The 16,984-nt window shown below is 46.0% G+C and overlaps 1 protein-coding gene across 4 annotated transcripts in view; it reads left to right on the forward strand.

Annotated features, from left to right (window-relative positions):
• The window catches only part of LOC144950591 (uncharacterized), a 51,819-nt gene that overhangs the window by 720 nt on the left and 34,115 nt on the right, over positions 1-16,984 (forward strand). For 3 of the 4 annotated variants that reach the window (XM_078880738.1, XM_078880741.1, XM_078880740.1), the window contains exons 2-6: positions 6,878-6,980; positions 8,076-8,097; positions 11,508-11,734; positions 12,071-12,158; positions 14,026-15,936. In XM_078880738.1, coding sequence (XP_078736864.1) covers positions 6,878-6,980; positions 8,076-8,097; positions 11,508-11,734; positions 12,071-12,158; positions 14,026-15,936 — 2,351 coding nt within the window. The remainder of the gene's footprint in view (positions 1-6,877; positions 6,981-8,075; positions 8,098-11,507; positions 11,735-12,070; positions 12,159-14,025; positions 15,937-16,984) is intronic. The other variant, XM_078880739.1, reaches the window with a different exon arrangement.

Below are 16,984 nucleotides of genomic sequence, written 5' to 3' on the forward strand. Positions count from 1 at the left end.
CAAGACAAAGCCCACTGATGTATTAACTTAATTTTTTTTAGAAAATCGATCTGGCCACAAATTATTGCTCGGCAAAGTGGTCCATCATTGGGCCATTTTAAAGCAGCAAAATAATCTAAATAGCCTAAACGCGTGTTTCTAAACGTGGAGGGGGGTGGGTGGGTGAGAAACCCACAAATCGGAGGGGCCCGATAAAGGTTCAGCCCTGCAATAGCCCACCCCCCCCCCCTCACCATCATTGGGCCATTTTAAAGCAGAAAAATAATCTAAATAGCCTAAACGCGTGTTTCTAAACGTGGAGGGGGGTGGGTGGGTGAGAAACCCACAAATCGGAGGGGCCTGATAAAGGTTCAGCCCTGCAATAGCTCACTCACCCCCCCCTCACCACACCAGTTTCACCGTCTCCCACCACCACTTTGTGAGTTTTCGTCGGCCATCGCGTTCGATAAATAAATTCCCACTTTGAGTCGCCAGATTTATATCGGCAAAGGTGTAAAAAAAAAAAAACCGCGTAAGGGGCCTCCCGCTAGAGGGAGGTAGAGAGAGCCCCTTGCCGATTGTTGCAGCGCTCGACAATTCCACGGTCGTATGACGAGGCCCTGGATCGACTAACAACAACAAAAACTGCTGGAAAAAAAAAGCTACTGCCGATCCGTTTTTGTTTTACATTTATTGCATTTAGCGATTTTAGTTTTTTTGGTTTTACTTTCAATGTCGTAAGTGGTAATATAAGCACGCTTATGATTTTAAAAGGGATGTTTAATTGGTAATGGAACGCCTTACCAGACGACATTCACCGGGGAGATGGAGCAAATGAAATCGGTTCGTGTGCAGGGGTTTATAGGTGGATTGTTATGCCGCATTGGCGAGGCCTTCATCATTCAGCCGTGGATTTGTCATGGTTGATGATGATGCAAAGAAATTCTGCTTATTACAAGGTATATTACCGGGTTAAAAGGTACATCATTGTAATGCGTTACACACCGTCTAACAATAACTATAGCAAATAAGGTTTTACGTTTAATGTTAATGCACGATACAGTATGTGGTTTGAGTCCGAGGTTAAGATTCCGTAATGTTTAGCTTTTACGTTGGGGTGGAGCAGTAGGGCAGTCGTTAGATAACTGCGATACGAACGCGGTGGTGACCCGAGGTCGATTTCCCGCTCACGGTCGGCATCGGCGAAGAGTATTATGTGAATCGGTCCTGGGTCCGTTCGCCCTTGACTCTCCTACAATGTTCATAGGTGTTTTCGGTAAAGTCACGTAGGTAAAACATTAAAATTAATAAAAATAAAATAAAAAATCACGACGTTTCGGAGGCAACACAAGCTTCCATCTTCAGGTGACGTGTTAACTACCTCGCCAGGTACGCAAGAGATCGTGGGTTCGACCCCCCGACGCCTGCTGTATATTTGGAGGTTGCATGTCGTTTCTCTCCCCGTGGTTGCGTGGATTTTTCTCCGGGTCCTCCGTGTATTTCCCCTCCACATTTAGAAACGCGCGTTTAAGAGTATTTTTTTTTACTGCTATAAATTTCCACGCGACTACGATGGGCCCACTTTTTGTGGCCGTGTCGCGTCTGAAAAATAACTACGTAGCTCAAGTGGCCCTTACCTGGTCGAGAAAAATCTAGTTTAAAAACAAAATAGTTTTGTGGTCGTAGTTAATCCCACGATTTAAAGCTTTCGTGACTGCGGGATTAATCTTCTTGGTTCTTTCGGTAAAGTCACGTAGAAGGGAAACAATAAAAATAAAACATAATAAAATACAATTCTCACGACGTTTCGGCCACAACGCAAGCAGCCGTCCTCAGGTGAAGAACAGGTCTGTCGGAAAGAGAGCATCTGAATGAACACCACCAAGCTTGGCAGTGTATATTTAAGCTGGGTTAGGGGAGGAAGACCTGTTCACCTGAGGACGGCTGCTTGTGTTGTGGCCGAAACGTCGTGACAATTGTATTTTATTATGTTTTATTTGTATTATTTCCCTTCTACGTGACTTCACCGAAAGAACCAAGAAGATTAATCCCACGGTCAATACATAGCTTGAGGAGGACCCTCCTCCAGCGGTCGTTTGCTAAAGAGCTTTGCGTGTTTTAAATTATTAATTTATATGCGAGTATAAACATAGGTTAATTACAATGGATCAAAGGCATTTTTTTACGTGACGCCTTTAACGGTGTTCACTGTGTATAGGTTAACCATAATCTAGCGAAATAGAAGTTTATTTTAATGTGCATATTTTTATTAAATGCAATTTTGTCATTGATGGGCTCGTCATCCAACGGCGGATTGACCACTCCATAAAATGCCACTTTATACAGCAGTACATGTTTAGTCTCTTGCAAATAGTGTGATTAATTTCCACGAAGGTAAAACATTTCGATTCAAAGAAATAATACCTTTGTCAGCAGAGGGCAGTGCCACGACATCTGTAGTTGTACAGTACTATGCTCCAAAGTCTATGGTTTCCCGCCTTAAACCTGTGCTGACCAGTCCGGTAAAACGACCCCCTCCACTCGATGTATGGAGTGGGGGGGGAGGCCGGCATCCAGTAGTGGATTGACAAACGGCCTAAAAACTTAATTTGGAGCTTTCGTGACTGCAGGAATTATTATTTGGTTCTTTCGGTAAAGTCACGTATAAAGATAAAAAAAAAATTTTATTTAATTTATTATTTTATCTTTTTACGTTACTTTAACGAAAGAATTAAAGAATAAAACAGGGCCTAGTACGTGTGCATGCCTAGTTTTAGATTTGAACGTTCTATGTAACTGATCTTACCGCAAGTTTGTGTCGTCATTAATATTAATGTTTGTAATGCCACTTAATGCAGCAATGAAGTTTTAATTGAGGTGAAATGACACTCTGATAAAAAAAACGCATGCGACAGCACTGTTAGAGGAATTGCTCTTCTGACTGTAACACGAAGCAACTCGGCGGTCATCCGTCTTAACAGGCAGCAGCCCTGCCGATGAGACAGAGAAAAGTGAAACTTGTTTCCGAAAAGATTTGTTCAGAATGTTCATAGGCTGATGGAACGAATTTACTACGTACTAGTTAATTAAAGGCCTGTCTTTGCCAGGCAAAAGTTTTCGACAAATGTAATAATTAACTTGATATGATTTGTTACAATTTTTATCTACGATCAGACACTAAGAACTACTTCAACAATTTGTGTTTTTCTGCAAAAAAAAAAATTGTTGATGACTTGATTCGACTTCTGGTATTTAAAGATGTACCCATCAGAAACTGCTCAATTCAAAGATTGTTCTTTTTTTTATTAGAAAAACCCCAAAAATGAATTAACTTAATACTCTGAGGGGAAGCTCTTCAATCTTTTACCGTTTTAGAATTATTCAGATTTGAACATCATAAAATGTGTATTTTTTCGTTCAAAACCGCTTGAATCCGAAATACAGTAATCCCTCGCCACTTCGCGGTTCAAGTTTCGCGGCCTCAGTGCATCGCGGATTTTTCGAACTGATTTAAAGGCCTCATTATACCTGTGCAGTAACACCATCATCATCGAACTGCACAGGTCTGTCATCGTCGTCATTGTCATCGTAATTGTCATCGTCGTCGTCATTACTGGAGTCAAGTCTCAAGATACTACTGTCATTGGTGAGTGTAGAACACCATAATACGTATCGTATGAGAGAGAGAGAGAGAGTGAATGTATAATATTAAGGTTTTATAATTAAATAGATTTAAGTAAAATATATATAAAGTATAAATATACATATTTTAAACATTCTGGTACCCACACACACATATACGGAAATTCCTAGGGGGCCAATCCTACTTCGCGGATTTTCACCTATCGCGAGGGTTTCCGGTCCCCATTAACCGCGATAAACGAGGGATCACTGTATCTCAAAAACGAAAGATAGAACGATGGTTCTCGCTTTAATCTTACTTGCTGATTAACGCTCTATCAAAAAAAAAGACCGCAGTGTTTTCAACGGTTTTTGAATGACACGGCACAAACATGTTTATGGGGCACTTAAAAATGGAAATGTTGTGGCCTTAAAATGAAAAATCTTGGATTTTCAGATGTCCTGTTGTTTATGTCCTAACGCTACCTATGTAGCAAATTTCAGCTTTATACCTTGTCGGGAAGTACCCTAAAGGTTTTTGAGACATACAGACAGAGTAAGGTCTTTATATGGTTTTCATTTTTAAGTAATAAAAATATAAGGTTCTATGCATTTTAAGGGGCTTTTATTTTTTGGAGGCCCTCGAATATTACTTTGTATTGTACGATCCAGAATTAGCCTCTGCTTTTCAGTGGCGTACTTTTAACGTTTCATATTGCTTTTAGTATAATTTGTTTTATTATATAAAGAACGACATAAATATTACAAGCTGGTCTTCGTTGAAATAACAGCGTTTTGGTTGCGACAATGGATATACCAAGTCACCCCGCCTGGTATTTTGGGGACCCACTGTAATAATTTCAGGAAAGTTCCCACTGGCTCGTGTTTGGGAGGGTCCTGCTACATTGGGAAGTTGGAGCAATCGCTTAAAAAAATTGACGAGTGTTTTGCTTGGTTGCCGGAGGAAACTATAGCACCCGGAGAAAACCCATCATGCGTAACCAGGCGAACGCACTCAGAAAGTCCGTACAGGTGGGTTTATGAACCCGCTTGCTATATAACTACTGTCTTTTTTCTTCTTGGTTCTTTCGGTAAAGTCACGTAGAAGGGAAATAATAAAATAATAAAACTAAAACATCAAATAATATAATATAATAAAATTTATTTTTTATTATGCTTTATTTTTCTTTTTTTATTATTTCCCTTCTACGTGACTTTACCGAAAGAACCAAGAAGATGAATCCCTGCAGTCACGAAAGCTTTAAATAGAAATTTACTGTCTTTTTGTTACAGTTTACCCCAAGTGGCTTTAGGAACGGAGCTCTGTATGACCCACTAACCATTGCAACCCAAACACTTGACAGCTTACGTAACATCATTGTGATATTAGACGGCGCTTTTTCACTTGAGCAATAGTGTTGTATGTTTGTTTAACTTTCTTTCATAGCGTACTTAGCCAATCGTGTTAATCGTTAAATATGAGCATCAACTCAGACATTTTGTGCAAATTGGCCCTGCCGTTATAACGTGGGATTTCCACTGTTGGCTCTGGTTTGTCAATGGGGTTAAGTGCGGGAGTGTTGCGTCTTGGGTTTCATAAGTAATGCAAATGGTAATTTTGTGTAGAATTAGATGGCCTGGGATACGTAATGGTTGTGCGAGCGATAACACCGCTGAGATCGTGGGTTCAAGCCCTGGGGCTGTGCGTCTCTTTATCAAGAGTTTCATAGCAGCGCAACACAACGTGGGTTTACATAGTATCCAAACGTGCCCGCAGAGCAAATGCGTTGTGCAGTAACGCTGGTCGTATTTTATTTTATAGGGGCAGGACCGCAGAAATGGCCTTTATTGAGCCTGGATTTAAACTGGGGTAGGGAATTGAGAGCACCGATGGCTGGGGTGAGTTACAGGCTGTGGGGGCAGCAGAGGAGAAGGAGTGACCTGCCAAGAAGCGAAGGTTAACCTGGGGCTTCTACATGAAACTTTTATTGAAGCAGAGTGCATGGAGAGGAGTGAGATTAGACGTGAGTGGTAGGAGAGTGTGTGGAAAAGGTAGTGTGAAATGGGAGAGGTTGGAGAGTAATGAAGGGGAGAAGAGTGCACGGAAGGGAGTTGAGTGAGATGAGAGTGGACAGGTAATGAGAGTGTGCAGAGGAGTAGAGTGAAATGAAAGGTAGGAGAATGCGTGGAGGGGAACAAGTATGATGGGGGTAGAGGTCGTCAGGGACTCTCTCGGAGGTCTTGAGAATGAGTGAGATCTAGAAATTGATGCAGGATTTGATTAGGAGCCAGTGGAGGAATTGGAGTATTGGGATGATATGGCGAAGGGGGGTCTGGTTATAGCTGCACATTATGGAGCATGTGGAGTTTGGAGATGAATGATGGGTGGAGGCTGGGACATAGAGGAGAGAAAGAATCCTACGCAAGATTAAGAATATATTACTGCATCTGAAAAGGTCGCATTTGTGAATGGCTATCGAAAACAAGGTTCCACCGTGCACAAATACTCCACTGGGTTGTGGGTTAACTGGTGAGGGTGGTTATGTGACGGTCGGATATTGGACGTTCATTTTGTGCCTTTGTAGTTCTGCTGGCGCCTTAGTGTGTCTAACATGGACTTTATTAAACCTCGGAGCCACCAGGTCACGTTTATAGTTTCTTCACGCAACGTTGAACATGGCCATTGAAATGCGGTTACATTATTTGCCACAGGGCATCGGTTGCTCTTGATGACCGTTTCCCAAAAATGAAAGTAGTCACTTCACAAATTCCAGAAGTCCGGTTTAAAAAAAAAAATGTTGACCGGTTGAAACTGTACTGAAACCGCCCAGCATTACACAAACATTGCAACGTGAGCATGAGTTTGTGTGTGTGGAAAGCGTTAGGCACAGTGGTCTGTGGGTGGTGCTGTTGGTGCAGTGATGAGCGAACCTGGCACCTCGAGTTTGCCTCACGCTTGCAGCCAACTTTTGTTTGCCGAATATCGGAACACAGGTTCTGTGCCCTCTCGTAAGTTGTCAACCGTAGCCGAGTATCTGATGCGGTGTGTTTAACATCAGCACTGGGGAGTCCAAGATAGCTGGGCGTGGCGAGGCCGGCATAACATTGTTTTGTTCTGGCTCGGCACTTGTTAACAACCAGTAGGCAACCACCGTGAGGGCGCTGGCTCGGCTCGGATATGCCAGTGGAAAAAGGGAGTATTAAGAATATATCCCGAGCGCCCCCCCCCACGCCGGCAGGCGAGGTTGTTAAGTTGAGGTGGTGTCTCTTGTGGCAGGGATAGGGAGGTGCAAAACAAGACCTCGGAGGCCGACACATTGATGGAAGAGAAGCGCAAGAAGAGGGATGATAAGAAAAAGAGAGATTCTTCCGTGAAAAAGGTGCGAGAGAGACATGCCCTCTACATGCAAACTAAACCACAACCCCCCCCCCCCATGGTCTCTTGAAGATAAACAAGTATAACCCGTAAAAACAAAGTTTTTCACTATAAATCCTTTATATGCGTGGCGGCTAGAGTCCTCTCGTCCTCTGGCTTGAGATGGCTGCCACCTATGGGTCAGATGATTGCATGGCAGCATTAAGCAATTGGTAATTACATATAATATTTTTGTCCTAAAAAGTGTAAAATTTTGGAAAAAAAATTTCACGCAACATTAATTGTCACGCACAACGAGTCTGTGTGGAAAATGTCAGCTCGATTGGATCACGGGAAGTGGGTTAAAAAACGACCGAAAGATTTGCACGGTCCTAAGCAAGCAAGCAAGTGAACTTAATATAAAGGATTTAAAAAAGTAAATCTTTTGTGTGGCGGTTATTTTAAAGAATCTCGTACATTTTGGTTGTCTAGTTTAACACGCAGTAGCTTTTCGCGACCAATATTATAAATAATAGAGGTGTTTTTGTTAGATCGCACAAATATAAATGTGTCGTTAAACCCGCCACCACCCGATACAGCCAATTAGTAAGGTTACTAGTTGAGCACACCGGTGTGTTGGAGAGTAAACCCTCAACATTTATAATTCGGGTACTCAATAATTTTTCTTTGTGTGTTTACTCTCAAACACACCGGTGCGCTCAACTAATAACAAATTGGCATGTTTTGTTTGCGCGACAAATCTTACTGTTTGATCGTCTAGTTTCTATTTTTTTTTCTTCTTTGTGTTGTTTGAACTCCTTCGGTCCATTCACGTGAATGTCAGAATCAGAATTTTTCTTCAGAATCGGAATATTTATACTGAAGGAATCCGATGAGATACTAAGCTATTTTCACAGATGTCCAGTTGGGGCACTGGGTAAGAATATGTTATTAGCCTATTCTGAAGACACTGATCCTGAGACCCGATTTCCAGGAGCCGAGTCTCAAGATCTGGAAGTCTTGTGTCCGTTGCGTGTGTAGTGTGTGTTTAGACGAGTCGGTTTGAACGCGATCTTCGTTCATACCTGTATTGATATGTGTTCACGTTCTTTCTTTACAGGCGTCCGAGGTAAAGCCGAAAGGTAAGATGTTACTGCGACTTTTTTCCGGCCGAGTGGGACCTAGGGATTTTGAATTGATTCCACAAGTGAGAAAGTAATTGTCTCTGCTGAAAATAGCATTTGTAATTCAACGTTGCTATGGTTTGTACAGTAGACAGTCGACACACACCCATCCCATGCAGGGTGAAAATTATTTTCTAGTACTTCCAGTAACCGAATAAAAAAAAACCACTGACATTCCGGTTACCGATTTGCCACGCATCGAAATGTCGAGATCAATAAGCACAACGTGAGACCCTTCTTAACTGAGAAACGAAGGGAGCTGTTGTGTTATGATGCTGAAAAAAATAACACTGGTCAACACACTTTTTCTGGCATAAGGTATTCCAACGGTTTTAAGGTAATTTTGGGGTGCTGATTCCAAATCTGGCATCAGTTTTTGTCTATCACATCAGGTTTTTGTGATATCAAATATTGAATTTTCAATAAAAACAGCAGAAGAAAAATATTAAATAAATGTGGATATCTACATAAAATTATATTATAAACACACTATCCTAAAAATACAGCACTATATTTTAATACTAAAGCAGTCACTGACTCGCAACAACTTGCAATCATAAGTGACAGAGTTAATTTCGGGTAAAATCAATGAAAATGGGGTATGCCGATAGCATAAAATGAGATATGTGATAGAGCAAATCTGAGATCAGATTTGGAATCGGCACCTTAAATTTAGTCTAAAACAGCTGCAAAAGTCCAGGCCAGAAAAAAATGTTTTTTTTGTTGACCAGTGTAATTATAGGTTTTTGCCTTGGCAAAAGGTGTGAAGATGTTCAGACGCCAAATAGATACCTTTTGCAGGGCATCAAGTCTGCATTAATCACACACACTTGTGGATAAAACATGCAAACAGACATGCTCTGATGATATATGCATTGTCTTTGAAACTATAAAAGACATACTCTTAGGTTTTTTTCGGTAAAGGCACGTAGGGATAAATAAATAATAAAATAGCTAGTATAAATAATTCTAGAAATAAAATAAATCTTAAAGTAAATATTATTATTTTATTTCTATTATCATATTTCTATTATCATAAGTATTTATCTTGTTATTTTATTGTTTTTTACCTACGTGACTTTACCGAAAAAACCTAAGAGTGTGAATCCTTGCAGTCACGAAAGCTTCAAATCTATAAAAGACATGTTTGTTTGCATAATTTCCCACGTGTGGTTAATCCATACTTTTGATGCATAGCAAAGCTTTCTGTTTGGTGTTTGAACATCTTAACACCTGCTGTTTGATTTCCAGAAAGGGTAGAGAACCTATTCTTGTTTTTCATAATTTTGGATAGTGTCAAAAAAGGTCCCATAGGTATGTGTTGTAATGGTTCGCACACGGCCTGGTGGTTGAAATGATGGTGCAAGTTTCTCTAATCTTCCAGCCACTCTCCACTCAGCAGTGTACAGGAAGTCCACTACTTACGATGGAGATGCGTTACGATGACCCCATCGTAAATTTCGATTTGAAGCTTTCGTGACTGCAGGGATTCATCTTCTTGGTTCTTTCGGTAAAGTCACGTAGAAGGGAAATAATAAAATAATAAAAATTCAACCCCGATCGTAAGTCAAAAATATTGTAAGTCGAAGATGGCCTCGCCTACCCAGGAGTCTTAAAGAATGGCGATAATTTAGCAAAACAGAGCAATTTGCAGTACCGTACTGTATAAACTATATACTATTCTTGGTTCTTTCGGTAAAGTCACGTAGAAGGGAAATAATAAAATAATATAAATATTAAACAATAAAAATTCTCACGACGGTTTCGACTGCAACACAAGCAATTATCATCAGGTGTGAAATCCACACCTTTTATTATTTCCCTTCTACGTGACTTTACCGAAAGAACCAAGAAGATGAATCCCTGCAGTCACGAAAGCTTTAAATCGAAATTTTATTATGTTTTATTTGTATTATTTTATTATGTTTTAGTTTTATTATTTTATTATTTCCCTTCTACGTGACTACCGAAAGAACTAAGAATATGAATCCCTGCAGTCACGAAAGCTTTAAATCAAAATAAAACAATATACTGTATGTATTTATTAATTACAATACTGTATTGCACAGTCAAATGTAAAGTAAAAAAAAACAAGGTAAATTCTTAGCCTACCGATATGAACTGCAATTTAATAGAAAGTTTTTTCAGGAAACAATCCTATCTGCTATTAAAACTTTTAACATTCATTGAACGTATCGTATCGTGGTAACCCTAAAATGAAATGGCTAAAGCTACGTATCATACATGCATTGAACGTATCGTTCGCTGCTGCGTTTGCCTGCCGCGCGAAATTCAAAATATGTTACAATTTTACACCATTGGAACCTCATTTGCCAGTAAAAAATGTGATAATTGGTTTTTTACCCTTCTATCTGGCAACAAAACTGACACCTTTTCTACAAGGAGTCATGTTTGCATAGACCACAATACCTGCAGTCATAATGCAAACAAAAAACATAACTGATAATGTGCGCCTTTTGGCGTCATCTGGTCCAACCCATGTGAGACTAGGCTCTAAGGAAAGCTGTCTCGGGTGTGGACCAATCAACTTCAAGAACAGTGCACATTATCAGAGTTATGTTTTTTGTTATGACTGCAGGTATTGTGGTCTATGCAAACATGACTCCTTGTAAAAAAGGTGTCAGTTTTGTTGCCAGATAGAAGGGTAAAAAAACAATTATCACGTTACAATTTTGTCGTATCGCCATCGTAAGATCGAAATACGTAAGTCGGACCATCGTAACTCGGGGACTATCTGTAAATGTGTGCACCACAGTTTAATGAGTTAATCGGCAGGGTCATGTGTGTGGTACACCCGCCTCTTCGAAGACCTCTGGCCAGCGTGAAAGAGTAGACCAAATACCCACGAGAGCTCCCTTCTAGTGAAGGATCTGAATTGTGTAAGCAAGCTAAAGTAAATTAAACTTTTTTTTATTTCACCAGGTAAGGCCAACTGAGCTACCTAGCTCTCTTTCAGAAGCGACCTGGCCACAAATTATAGCCCAACGAAGTGGTCTGTCATGTGGAAATTTGTAGCAACCAAATAATCTAAAGTGCATGTTTCTGAATGTGGAGGGAAAAACCCGGAGAAAAATCCACGCGATCACGGGGAGAGAGACTTGCAAGGTTGCACCTTTACGTTTGAACAGAAATGAGGACAAACGTATTTAGGCCACCGTGCAGTTTGTATGCTCACCTGCGCCCAATGGGTGCGCGCGTGACTGACTTTCCACGGAAACGTTGACCAGTTCCTGGCTTGCGCAACCGATAATAAAAATGCCAATCGGTTTATCGGTTGTCGTTATAAACGTGAAGTTTTTTTAATGACGTCACACCGTGCCCCCCCTTCAACCTGCCCTACCCATCAGACGCAGCAAAGCCTGTCGGTCGACACTGCTCTCAACAACAGCAGCAGCCGCCGCCGCCGCAGCAGAACCAACAGCAGCAGCAGCTGAACCAACAGCAGCAGCAGCAGCAGGGCGTACTTGCAGCAGCCAGCCCTTCGCTTGCCGCGTGCGCAGCTCGATTCCAGCTGAGAGAAGTTCCCCCTCGATTCCGCCAACAGGAGCCCAAGAAGCTGCCCAAGTCTGGACAGGTAGGGGGGCTCATCTAACGGCGGTGTCGCGAGACGGTGAGCCAGCGCCACTGAGGGGCCCGGGCTCAGGTTCAGGCCTTGGGGTCTGGGTATCTCATGGGTTCATAATGGCAGTGCCGTGAGTTTGTATGTTTTTATCCCCCCGTATCTACATGGGTTTCCTCCGAAAGCTTAAACAAAGCACGTGATGTAACTGATACTGACCAAACATCGAGATGCTGAAAAATATACCAAAAAATGACATAAGCAACATTGTGCGGTGAGGCTTTCCTCGGTTAAATGAGCTTAGTAGTAAAGTAAACAAATTGTTACCGCTAATAACTTTGTGGCTTGCAGGCCGGGGCTACCATTGGTACGCACAGTGGGCCGACGTCAAACTCCCCGAAGGCTTCGACCCAAGACTCGTCTTCCAGCGCCACAGGAGGTGTGAACCCGTGGCGTCAAAACTGACTTGGCACACGCGCACACACACGCGCGCACACACACGCACACACACGACGGCTAAGATCCCCCACGTAGCCTTTAAAAGAATTTGGACAAGCGCCGAGAGCGAGCGGCTGCGAAGGCCGGCACGGGGGGGGGGGGGGGGCGGTGTGGTCAGGCACTCGCCTGCCCGTCTTTGTCTCCCCAGCGGTTACACACCCCGTGGCCAGGTGCTCGCTTTCAGTTGATCAAGGGGAATCCCAGGGACCGGTTCAGATATTCGTCAGCCCATGCAAACGCTGTCCTTAGCAACATTCCTACCCATAGCACCCAGAATGACGCCAACACAAACCATAAACATAACCATAACACTAACCCTCGTGAATATTCATGGTAACACGAGCCCGGTTATGAAGCCGAACACTTATCCCTCTGACTCTACCTTTCCGGTTGCTCCATGTGCTCTGAAGAAGGGCCAATGCCCAAAACGTTGCCTTAAATGTAACTTTTGTTTTTAACGCAGTGCCATGAACGAATGCGTTGAGCTTTTTGTGATCATGCACCGCTGCCAATGCAGCGTCACCAAGTTTATTTATCTCACATTGTCCCTGACACTGGTCTCATTACCAGCACTGGCCATGACCCTGACACCGATGCTGTCCCTGCCACACGCTACTACTAACACTAATATAAATACAAATACTACCTCTATCCCTGAGAATATTCCTAACACCGGCTGTGTAGCATTTTACCTAATACCAATCCTAATGCTCGCCCGTATAGTCGGTAGCCTCTCAAACACTTGCCACAACAAAAAGCCACAACGGTAATCCACCAACTATAAAACTCCTTTACACTATGAGACCTCCTTTACCAGTGGCAAAATATAGTAGTAGGTTTTTACCCTTTAAACTGGTACAAAACTGACACCTTTATACAAGGGATCATGTTTGCAATAACCGCAACACAAGCAGTCAAAATGCAAACAAAAAGAAACAACTCTGATAATGGTAATGATATGCACTGTCCTTGAAGTTGATTGGTCCTTTTGGCGTCATCTGGTCCAACACCAATGGAGACTAGGCTCTAAGGAAAGCTGTCTCGGGTGTGGACCAATCAACTTCAAGGACAGTGCATATCATTACCATTATCAGAGTTGTTTTCTTTTGTTTGCATTTTGACTGCTTGTGTTGCGGTTATTGCAAACATGATGCCTTGTATAAAGGTGTCAGTTTTGTACCAGTTTAAAGGGTAAAAACCTATTACTATATAAAACTCCTTCTGATGACCATAACCCCCCCCCCCGTTCCACTTTACTAGTCACGCCATTATTAACCTCGCCATTGAAACTCAAAAATAGAGCTGGGGAAGATGAAGTCAACAACGAAAATAAATATTTGATCGACCACTTTTTTTAGCGGCCGATAACAAGTTCACCTTGAGAAGTGGCGGCCACCCCCATCTCCTGCCTCCTGAAGGCGGGAAACCCCCTAAAGAGTTCCCGTCCCCTCACCGCCCGTCCAGCGGCACACTTACGATTAGTGGGGGTGAGGCTTTTGACCCCCCCCCCCCAGAACTGTTTTTTGTGTAATCTGATTGGTCGAGTAACCCATGATTGTCATGGATAACTGGAAGCTGGATGTAAGCACACCTTGTAATAAACGATTCTGATATAAGCAACACATTACTTTGCACTGGTAGGGAATGCAAAGGGCAACTTCTGATACACACTACTATGAATCTAAACACGGCTGCACTTGCTACCAAGGGGTGTGCCTAGACACAGCTTCTGCTCGACTTAAATAATCCAATAGCCCAGCTCTAGACCAAAGCGCATCCCTCTCCCCCTCCCCTCCCATAACCCACAGCTCCTCCAGACTCTGCCATGAACTCGGGTCCAGCATTTGAGGACAATAGCAGCAGCAGCAGCACCACCAACAGCTGGCCCTGCCGTGCACCCGGCGCAAACAGCAGCAGCAGCAACAACAACAACAGCACTGGCGGCAGCAGCAGCAGCAGCAACGCCTCCATTCCGCCTTCACTGCCGGGCCCCAACGTACATTGGCACAATGGCTGGGGTGGAAAGACGGCAACTTCCATATCTGCTCGACATACCGGGAAACAGCAACAACAAGCACAAGCCAGCGGCGTGGATCCGCAGTCTGGTTCTGCGGAACCCGAAGGTGCCGGCGCTACTACCGCTGCAGCAGCAGCGGCGGCGGCGACAGGATGGGGTGATGCAGCAGACTCGGGCGTTCCTGATCGAGGCTGGGGTAATGATTGCAAGCACCGTAGCAGCAGCAGCAGTGGTAACAACCTAAGTGCAGCCGGCGCCGCTGCGGTCGGCGGTGGCGGCGGCAGCAGCAGCAATAAAATGTCAGGCGCAACCGGTGTTACGGTGGGCAATGGCAGTAGCAGCGATAATACAGCGGGTGCCACAGTAAAAAGCAGCAGCAGCAGTAGCAATAATGCGGCAGGCACAGCCAGTGCTACGAGTGGAGTTAGCAGCAATAACAGCAGCAGCAGCAGCAGCGTGTCGGCCGCAGCTGGCATGACAGTAAGCGGCAGTTGCAGCAGCAGCATCGTAGGGTTAGCGGGTGTGACCGTAGTGAGCAACGGTAACAGCAGTGGAGCTCGAAGCAGCAGCAGCGGCGCAAGCAGCACCGGCGGCACCGGCGGCACCGGCAGCAGGAACGGACCCCCCAATCCGTGCATCAAGACGCCGGCGGGAGAAGCGCCCGCCTCCCAAAACCGGCGCGAAATCGACCCCCGCGTGCTCTCCAACGCCGGCTGGGGCCAAACGCCGGTGAAGCAGAACACGCCGTGGCCTATCGCGTCGCCGCCAAGGCCCCAGCCTCCACCTCCGCCGCCGCCACCCACGCAGCAGCAGCAGCAGGCGGCTCGTAGGGAGGGAACCAATGTGAGGCAGTGGACGTCACCGTCATCGTGCGGCTGGGACGATGGCTTCACGGTGGGCTACTGGGAGGACATTGCTCCCGCTATCGCGGCCGCTGCCGCAGCCGCTGCTGCTAGTACTGGTACTGCATCGTCTTCATCGTCGTCCTCAACAAAGTCAAAGTTTGGACTGCAGCCCCATTCGAGCTGGGCTGAACAGCAACAACAACAGCAACAGCAGCAGCAGCAGCAGCAACAACAACAACAGCAACAGCAGCAGCAGCAGAAGAATCATGGAGCAGGGCAATGGCAGACCGGACGGGCCGCTGAGCAAACTTGGGATAGCGCTGGCGGTTGGAATGACTCCCGCTCGCAAAGGGGTGGCGGCGGTGGCGGTGGCGGTGGTGGCGGCGGCAGCGGCGGCGGTGGCGATAGTGGTGGCGCAAACAGAGGTTGGGGGGGCGCTTCGACTGAGCGCTGGGGAACGTGGGAAGAGCAGGCGGCATCTGCCAAAGCTGCGGCAATGGCACAAACACCGGCGATGCCGCCACCGCCGCCGGCAATGCCGTCTTCATCTTCAAGCGCGATGCAGAGAGGCTGGGATGATTCTAGGCCTCCCTCCGCCTACCAGCAGCACCAACAGCAGCATCAGCAGCAGCAGCAACAGCAGCAGAGGATGGGCTTGGAGGGTGGGTGGGGAGGTGGCGGCCGGAACAGCGACACGATGGGGATGTGGGATGTAGACTGGGAGGAAGAGGGAAGGTATGGGCAGATTGGGAGCGGTGGCAGGAGGAGAGGGATGTCTGCATCGAGCGAGCAGCAGCAGGACCGCGGGCGTCCCATACAAGGAGGAGCAGCGCCCATGAGGAAATTGTCTCCTACTGGTGAGAGAGACGCTCTGTGTTGTGAATGATACTCGTATTGAAACCCGGACCCCTGGAGCCGAGTCTCGAGATCCTGAGACCCGGTCTCCTGGAGCCGAGTCTCAAGACCCTGAGACCCGGTCTCCTGGAGCCGAGTCTCAAGACCCTGAGACCCGGTCTCCTGGAGCCGAGTCTCAAGACCCTGAGACCCGGTCTCCTGGAGCCGAGTCTCAAGACCCTGAGACCCGGTCTCCTGGAGCCGAGTCTCAAGACCCTGAGACCCGGTCTCCTGGAGCCGAGTCTCAAGACCCTGAGACCCGGTCTCCTGGAGCCGAGTCTCGAGACCCTGAGACCCGGTCTCCTGGAGCCGAGTCTCGAGACCCTGAGACCCGGTCTCCTGGAGCCGAGTCTCGAGACCCTGAGACCCGGTCTCCTGGAGCCGAGTCTCGAGACCCTGAGACCCGGTCTCCTGGAGCCGAGTCTCGAGACCCTGAGACCCGGTCTCCTGGAGCCGAGTCTCGAGACCCTGAGACCCGGTCTCCTGGAGCCGAGTCTCGAGACCCTGAGACCCGGTCTCCTGGAGCCGAGTCTCGAGACCCTGAGACCCGGTCTCCTGGAGCCGAGTCTCGAGACCCTGAGACCCGGTCTCCTGGAGCCGAGTCTCGAGACCCTGAGACCCGGTCTCCTGGAGCCGAGTCTCGAGACCCTGAGACCCGGTCTCCTGGAGCCGAGTCTCACGACGCTGAGACCCGGTCTCCTGGAGCCGAGTCTCAAGACGCTGAGACCCGGTCTCCTGGAGCCGAGTCTCAAGACGCTGAGACCCGGTCTCCTGGAGCCGAGTCTCAAGACCCTGAGACCCGGTCTCCTGGAGCCGAGTCTCAAGACCCTGAGACCCGGTCTCCTGGAGCCGAGTCTCAAGACCCTGAGACCCGGTCTCCTGGAGCCGAGTCTCAAGGCCCTGAGACCCGGTCTCCTGGAGCCGAGTCTCAAGGCCCTGAGACCCGGTCTCCTGGAGCCGAGTCTCAAGGCCCTGAGACCCGGTCTCCTGGAGCCGAGTCTCGAGGCCCTG

The sequence above is a fragment of the Lampetra fluviatilis genome, chromosome 58 (assembly GCF_964198595.1).
Source record: "Lampetra fluviatilis chromosome 58, kcLamFluv1.1, whole genome shotgun sequence".
Lineage (NCBI taxonomy): Eukaryota > Metazoa > Chordata > Hyperoartia > Petromyzontiformes > Petromyzontidae > Lampetra > Lampetra fluviatilis.